General features: G+C 35.3%; 1 protein-coding gene across 1 annotated transcript; it reads right to left on the reverse strand.

Annotated features, from left to right (window-relative positions):
* Positions 1-4,684: 4,684 nt before the first annotated feature.
* Positions 4,685-6,996, reverse strand: LOC126873859 (uncharacterized). The gene is made up of 3 exons (XM_050635159.1): positions 6,271-6,996; positions 5,348-6,203; positions 4,685-5,286 (listed from the first exon to the last, which is right to left on the reverse strand). Exons 1-3 carry the CDS (start codon positions 6,994-6,996, stop codon positions 4,685-4,687), a joined length of 2,184 nt encoding a protein of 727 aa, XP_050491116.1.
* Between the last annotated feature and the right edge of the window lie 1,187 nt (positions 6,997-8,183).

Consider the following 8,183-nt stretch of genomic DNA (forward strand, 5'->3'; position numbering starts at 1 on the left):
AAGTAAAAATAAATGTGAATTATAAGTAGGACTATTATAAAATATACATAAAACGGAAATATTAGTAAATAACGTCAAATCTATTGACTGAACGTAGATCTTAGAGTAAATGTTGTAGTTTTAGCATGGCAGGGGTTTGCGAATGGCATGTATAAAAGGTAATTTTTGGATATAAATAAGTTAAATTTATAGTTCTTCATAACTTGGCTATGAAGTTATAGTTATTATATTCCAAATATAATACAAATATAATGCAATTTATCATTTTTAAGAATGCTAGAAAGTGAGAGCCACAAAAAGTTCCTATTCCTGTAGAATCAACCATACATGCAAACAGTTGTTAGAAATACGAACAATTTTACCATGAATGTTTGCATTCGATATTAATGGAAGAGATTCGAAGTAATGATCGATTAGAGGAACTAGTTTGGAATTCGTTTTAATTAATAACATACAATGGCTAGTATTGCCGCATATACCAGTATAAGATAGAAATCTTATCCATTATCATGCAGAGGCACGATACTGTATCGACTATAATGGAAATGCTATCGCGGTGATTTTTTCGGTATATTGTTTATTGAGTCGACAAATGGGTTGATATTCACCGCGCTGTTGTTACATAAGCGGTATATATTATTGATAACGCGGTCGAGACGCAACGAGATGGTTGAGATCAACGTTGTTAAATAGAGACAAAGAAAAGAAAAAGCGTAGGAACGTGTCCCCTTAATTCCTGTTTTTCATTTAAAGTCAATATTCAAACAATACTCCATGCGTAACTACGTTGCGATAAATCGCGGAGATGCCCGAGAAATTTGCTGCAACAAAGTACACGCCTGGAAAGTTTTGCTATTGAACCCGTAAATTATAGAATATTAATTTAATTAATTTGCTTCGATGCACTCACCAAATTTGCATATATCAGTTTAATAGCAACAGAGGTCATCGAATTCGTTTTAAAATTACAAAATAATCATTAAGGTTATGTCGCCGGTATGTAATATCGTTCGAAAATTGTAGAAATCGCGTCATTAGTGATTGAAGTCACTATTAACTACAAGCATTAAAATTGTCATGTTATTTATTAAAGTCACTTGAAAGTCACGAAGTCGTTCCAATAATGTCAAATGTTTTATGAACTCATAAGTGTTATTATAGATACTTACAATTATACTTATAATTAGTTGTGAACTATTTAAAAGGAATAAAAGTGATGGATGGGTTCTGCAACATTATTTCCCAATTTACAGTTCTATATGAAACCAATGATAAAATCTATAATAGTCGATGTTATATATATTTCAGTTACTGTTTCAATATAATTTAAGAGATGATTCTTGACGTTGGAAGAAGACGAAAATCAAGAACAAAAATTGCGTCTTCAGCTTTGTTTTTTAGTTATTGGCAATTAAAAGTCGACCAAAATATCCCTACACGCGAGCGAGCCTCCTTACACGAACGAAGGGAGGTCAGCTTAAGCAATGGTGTGAACAGCGTGTCAAGCGTTTACACGACGTGAATGAAGAAGTGCAGGTTTACTTTATTATATTTGACATTTACAAGAAGCGATAAGGCCTTACCCTAATAGCGCGTCTCTGGAATCGTGTTAGATTCCTCACGAAAGAATGAATGGATATGCTCCATTAAAATATTCACCACATTAGCTTATTGCGAAAGCTTTCAGTATTTCTATCAGTGAATATATTGTACAATGATAAGACTCAATTTTGATTAGATTAAAAGAGGATTATTAACACATTTTTGTTGTTCTCAAACACATCTTACTTAATACAATGCTAGATCTACAAAAAGATACCTTAAATATTTTAAACCTTTCTTAAATCTCGTTGTAAACAATTCAATATCTGTAATTTCTATAATAAAAAAAATGTAGTGTAGAAGGATAAGTTGATCATAGTGAAGGCTAAAACGAACATGGATAAGATGTATATGGAATATGGAGGTGATGTGGAAAAAAGATAGGAAACGCTTATCAGTAAGTGCCGGTAAGCACTAGAGTGTGGTGGCTCAGGTGGTATATTATCGTGTTTATACCTTCCGATATGTCGATAAACGAGGCAAACATTAGCTCTCGATAGATAGCCCAATCGATTTAACATTTATCTAGGAATAAATTGATAGTAGAAATGTTTTTGCAGAATCTGGTTCGGAACAATATTTAGAACGGAATAAGCGACTTTGAAACAATTTTGCTCTGGTGTGTTTTAAAGAAATATCGATTTTTCTTTTTACATTTCGCTTTATATCTTAGAGTCTATTTTTTAGTAAAAGGTTTTAATTAATAAAATTATCCTTAAAACGATACTTATTATATAACGATTGTTAGGTTATAAATTAATAAAAGGCGCGAAGAAGTCTGTTTTTCTTAATTGTAAAATGCAACCACTTTCGCATTTTTCATTCTATTGTAGTGAAACTTATTCCTATTAATTTCTGCTACCATTTCACGTAATTAAAAAAGAAAACGTTTCTCTAGCACCAAGTGCCTTCAAGATAGGTTTTTCTTGAAAAATATCGCCAACGCTAGACTGTTCAACATTGAGAGATGCAACAGATGTCGTTCTACAGTTTACTACTTGTATTATACGCGGATCTATTTTCGCATTGATTGGTTGTCCATAAAGGATAGAAGAACGCTTACAAAACTGCTCCATTTTCGTAACGGGCGATCAAAGAGCAGTCAGTGAGGTCCAGTTTAATACGCGAGACTGCTGAAAGCTCCGCACGTCATTGCTGACTCAACCACTTTCAAACTGTAACTCATGGAAAAAATTACACTATCTTGGCAACTACAATACCTTTGATAAACAGTTTGGTAAATGTAGCAGTGATAATCGTAAAGAAATCAATATAGCTAGCACTTTGAAGAGTTCAGTTGGAAGAGGGGGCATTACCGGACTGAATACTTGTCAAATTGGACGACTAATCCATTAGAAGCAACATTTTTAGGCAGCGGAAGATAAAGGGGATATAAAGCAAAAAATGTCACCGCTTACTCTAATCTGGGCTGAACATAACGCAAGGAGCTACAATAAATAGGATTGTAGGTGACCTTAGCAAAAAGGATCTGAAACCTGATTAGCAGAAATCTGAATAAACTATATGACAAAAGATTACTTGCAGAAATGCAAAGATTACGATAACTTCTTTCGCAGAGGAATAACTGAAACTTATTCCCTACAACCATCCTTCCTGAACACAAGTATTCCTGAAGCGAGGAATTAATAATAAAAGAAATGAATCAAATCAGCTTTGAATGACAAGCTTATGTACAGAATCGGACAAAGTACTCCTCCATAGACAATTCTGTAAACAAAATTGGTCACTTCCATTGCTTCCAGTGACGAGCTAGTAGACGATTAGACACAATGAAATCGGCGAATACTAGATAATTTTCTATAACAATAGTTACAAAGGAAGGGATTTTGCAAACAGAAATCATTAGAGGACTACCTTTACGAGATATAAAAGGTTTCATCCTGATAGCTTAACCCAGTCCGAGCAATTGACAAACATACATAAAAGTTCGATTTTTGTAAAAAATATTCTTCATGAAAAGCAAATGGAAAAAAGGTTTATGGCAAGACAAGCGGAAGAGTATGCCCTATGAGATAGAAAAGTAATCATCCTGATTGGTCTAGCCGTCCTGAAGAAGTTGGCAAACACACATAAAAGAAATAAACATATGTAGGAATGTTATATCATAAGTTAACAGAAAACAGTATGATAAATACAATATCGTAGCACTCACACAAAATCGAATATAATACCGCGTTTCGCTTATTCGTTTCTCACTAATTCTACAACACAACAACACAACGAACTTCACTCGACCACGATAAATTCAAATCTGACAGCATTTTTCACGCTCATTTTTCCCTTAACAAATCTTGGTAACGCTCACAACACTCCTTGACAACATTAACATATCTTGACAACGTTTATAAACAATTACCCCTCATGCCACGTCCTTCCCTGACGTCACACCATCTCATAACTTCGGCCATTCTGATAAACACATCTGCCCTCAGATGTGCCCAATATTACTAATTTCACTTGCGCTCCTGATTTCTTACTATTCTGCATCGACTATCAACCTCAATGGATGACGATTATCCTTCGTTGTCTTCATGTTCGTCATTTTCTTCTTAAGCTTTTTGAACTCGATCAATTAAACCGCTTCGGCCCTCCTGTACTAATAACATTTCCACTGTATTCCGACTAAGCGCGTCCACATGACGCATCGCCGTACCTGGTCTATGCTCGATTTTATAATCAAATTGTTCAATTAAAAGTGCCCAATGCGTCACTCACAAACATACATCTTTCTTTTAAGATTTTCTATCGTTTCTCCGGCTTTTTGCAACTGCTCTTTCAAAGTATTTGTACTATGTTCAAATTGCTTTTTCATATCTTCTATCAGTTTATTCTTTTTCTTCAAATCTTTCGTCGCACGTTCTATTTCTGTCCACAAACTTTTCTCTGATTCTTTATGAACCGCGCTTTGTTGTTGATTTTCTTTCAATTTTAATTGCAATTCAGTTTTTTGATTTATATATTGCTCCATAATTATTCTTTTCTCTTGCACCTCATTCTCAAGATTATTTCTACTTTCCTCCAAAGTTTTATTGCGACTCTGTAAGTCTTCGAGTTGCTGCGTTCATTGAGCAGTAGCATTTGAGACTTCATTGTGAAGACGGGTCAGTTCTTCTTCCGTTTCGAATAATTTGATGCTATCAAGTTGACCGACACGTTCTCTTTCTTCATTTACAGTATTTATCACACATTGCTCACTTCTTTCTTTCTGAATATCATCATTGTTACCCGATTCTTCCTCGAAACGAAACAGGAGATCTTCACACTTCCTATTCTCTTCCTCCAATTGTAAAGCAAGTGCATTTTTCTCTTCGAGTAATTTTGAAAACGCAACCTCCGCGTTAGTAACGGTTTTTTGCATTTTCTCGCGATACTGCTCATATTTTTTTACTACTGAAATAAGCCACTGTTCTGCCTGATCTGCTTGATTTGCGGCCTTCGTAATTCGTTCACGTTCTAAATCTCGTTCTTTCCGGAGAATCTCGATTTCCTGTTGTTTCTCCTTTAACGTTTCCTGTTTCCTTTGTTCTGCTGACAATCTCAGTGGGTTTTGGTTTACTGGTGCATCATCTTCAAGTATGATTTTCATACGTACACCTGTGTCCTTTGTCTTCGTCACTGTATATCCACTAATTAAATTTTTAATATCGTTTCTAGTTTTTCTATCTTCAAATATGGTCCAATTCGACCATATCTCGGTCGTTTTGTTCACTACATACGTCTATACTTAACACTTCATTCCATTCACTATCTTCGGCAGCACACTGGTTCTCACGTTGTTCTTTTTTAATTTGTTTAAACTTTACTTGTTTATGTTTCACTCTTACTTCCATTTGTTCAGTTAACTCAATACCTAATAGTACATCGTGTCCCAAGAAGTTATCGGGAACTACGTCAAAATCTAGCGTTGCCTTTAAACCGTCAATCATTATATCTGTTTTGAAACGTCCCATGGTGTGTACGTTCACGGTGCCTATACTATCGAATCTAATAATTCTTTTCTCAAGTTGAGGTGCTCCTAAACGCAAATACGTACTCATTCTTACTAAATTAAGATCACTTCCAGTGTCAATCTTTGCCACTACATTCGTGTTCATAACCTTTATTTGCTTGACCCCTCTTTTATTTTCATTCCGCCACTCATCACAACGTGTCTTAACCTTTAGTATATTTGCACAGTTTGTTGAAATGTGTCCGAATTCTCTACATTTAAAACATTTAGGACCTCTCGATTTGTTTGGACAATCAGCATTCACATGTTCTTTATCCCCGCAATTATGACACCTTTTATACTTCACTACGCTTCCAGATTGCCTGTATTTCCTGTTGTCCTCAGCTCTGACTTGTCTCACAGATGACTCTGCTATGCGAGATTTTTGTTCCTCATAGATGATTAGATTTTCCTTAAGTTCTTTCATTGATTTATCCCCATAAAGTATTGCTTTATTGATTTCTTTGTCTCTTCCTTCTACGATGTACCGCATTTTTGCTGCTTCTTCCATATCCATGTGACTAGCTATCCCAAGCATTCGATACATGTAGGCCGTATATCCTTCGTCATCTCTTTTTTCGTCTCTTGAAGTCTATGGTGTATTTGCCAAGTATTAAATTTTTTTGAAAATTCCTTTATTAGACCTCTTTTCAATTCACGCCAAGTTCATGGCACTCATAATTCACAAATATTTCAGCTGATCCTCTCATCAGCTTTTTTGTATAGCTTGCTTTTTGTTCCTCTGTCCACATATACATGCTTGCCGTTTCTTCAAATGCCTTGAACCATTGATTGATATTTGCATTGTTTTCACCCGTAAAAACTTCTAAGGTGTCCAAATCTTCTAAGTCTAAGATGTCCAAATCATGAAAACTTAATGTTGTACGCCTACGTGTCTTTCTACAGCATCTGTCACAATTCTGATGTCCATCTCGCACGTTCTTTCTGCGTTCACTTTCACCTTCTTTATCGCCTTCCGTTTCACTCTCGTAGTCAGTTTCTTCCTCCGACGACGCATCTTCTTCCAAGGCCGCCTGTAATCGCTCACGTAATTCTGCTTTTCTTCCTTTCGTCTCTGGCCCCATACTAGCTAGACGTTCTCTCAATTCCTTTGTTCTAAGCCTCTCGAGATATTCGCCTACATCTCGATCACGCTTAGTTTTTGGTTTGGTCTCACTGAGTTTTAGTTTAGTCTTAGTTTTGGTTTCACTGCTCGCTTGCTCCTTGAGATTTGATTGACCAGCACTACACGCTCGATTTAGCCTGGCCACCAACACTGACCTTGCCCCAGATATCGGTAGATTCATCTGAGCAAGCTTATTCTTCAATTCTTTCATCGTTAGATTTTCCTCACTAGAAAAATGTTCCTCGTCACAATTTGTCATCTTAGACTTCACAATAATGTCTTTAAATACACAAAATATTATTCGCAACAGCTAACGATCTTTTATCACACAGCTTCCCGAAATTTTAGATTGGCACGGTTTAAAACTGGACGAGCCCCCAATTTGTAGGAATGTTATATTATAAGTTAACAGAAAACAGTATGATAAATACAATATCATAGCACTCACACAAAATCGAATATAATACCGCGTTTCACGTATTCGTTTCTCACTAATTCTACTGAATTGATTGTTGAACTCATTATTTAGTTATTAACAATTAAAAATTAGACGAAATATCCCTGTGCGCGAGCAAACCTCTTTACACGAACGAAAGTAGGTCAGCCTAAGCAGTGTGAACAGGGATCCTCAAATGGGCAATAACTTACCTCGTACAAGTAGTAGAAAAGAAGATTATGGTATTCGAAGACGTAAATCATCCTGTGCGAGGTTCTGTAAGAAAAATCGTAGATTAAATATTACTTATTCATTAAAATCCATAGCAGCATAACGAAAACTGTCCCATGGAATTTTCGTGTGGAGAAGACTAATGTTTCCGCTAATCCTTTGCCTTCATGCCAATTAGTAAATAATAGCACATATATATAATGTTTATACAGATTTCATACACTCATCGCAATCGTTCCATCTGGATATTCACAGAAAAATCACATACGCATCAAGTATTCTTGAGGTACTACTAAATGTGGTCGAACAGTATCTTGCATGAACACATTTCCCACACAAATTACTAACCACTGTATATTACAATATTCACATGCATACATATAACATAAAAATGAAGAAACCAAAGGTTCTTATGAAAAAGTTTATTTAAATTATATTCGAAGAATTAATTAAGGTATCATCTGATGGGATAATGTCTAATAATACAAATTAGTGTACAGTCAAATAAAAAATTGTATTTATCGTTGCCGAAATGATACTGTCTTTGCAAGGCAGTTATAACCATTTTTAAATCAGCATATCTAGTGTGCAGGCTGTTATATGTGCTGAACACCTCAGATGTCGTAACTGTCCCTGGTTACTTTCGATAAAATTATACGAAGAAAATGAAAGCGTTGGCGAAGAATATCATAAATTTTTCTTCTGAATGAACTCTCCTTTATTACCTTGTTACATAACGTGTTTTAGTGATTTTAGAAACTGGGTAGCAAAGTAAAACT

This window comes from Bombus huntii, chromosome 15 (assembly GCF_024542735.1).
Source record: "Bombus huntii isolate Logan2020A chromosome 15, iyBomHunt1.1, whole genome shotgun sequence".
Taxonomy (NCBI): Eukaryota; Metazoa; Arthropoda; class Insecta; order Hymenoptera; family Apidae; genus Bombus; species Bombus huntii.

What these genes read in the sequence shown, in the direction of transcription:
- LOC126873859 (XM_050635159.1), bottom strand. Translation starts at nt 6,996, where the DNA reads ATGACAAATTGTGACGAGGAACATTTTTCTAGTGAGGAAAATCTAACG. An exon ending in ATGAGTGCCATGAACTTGGC is followed by an intron (nt 6,204 to 6,270) that starts GTGAATTGAAAA and finishes AATACACCATAG; the next exon opens with ACTTCAAGAGACGAAAAAAG. An exon ending in TGAATGGAATGAAGTGTTAA is followed by an intron (nt 5,287 to 5,347) that starts GTATAGACGTAT and finishes CCATATTTGAAG; the next exon opens with ATAGAAAAACTAGAAACGAT.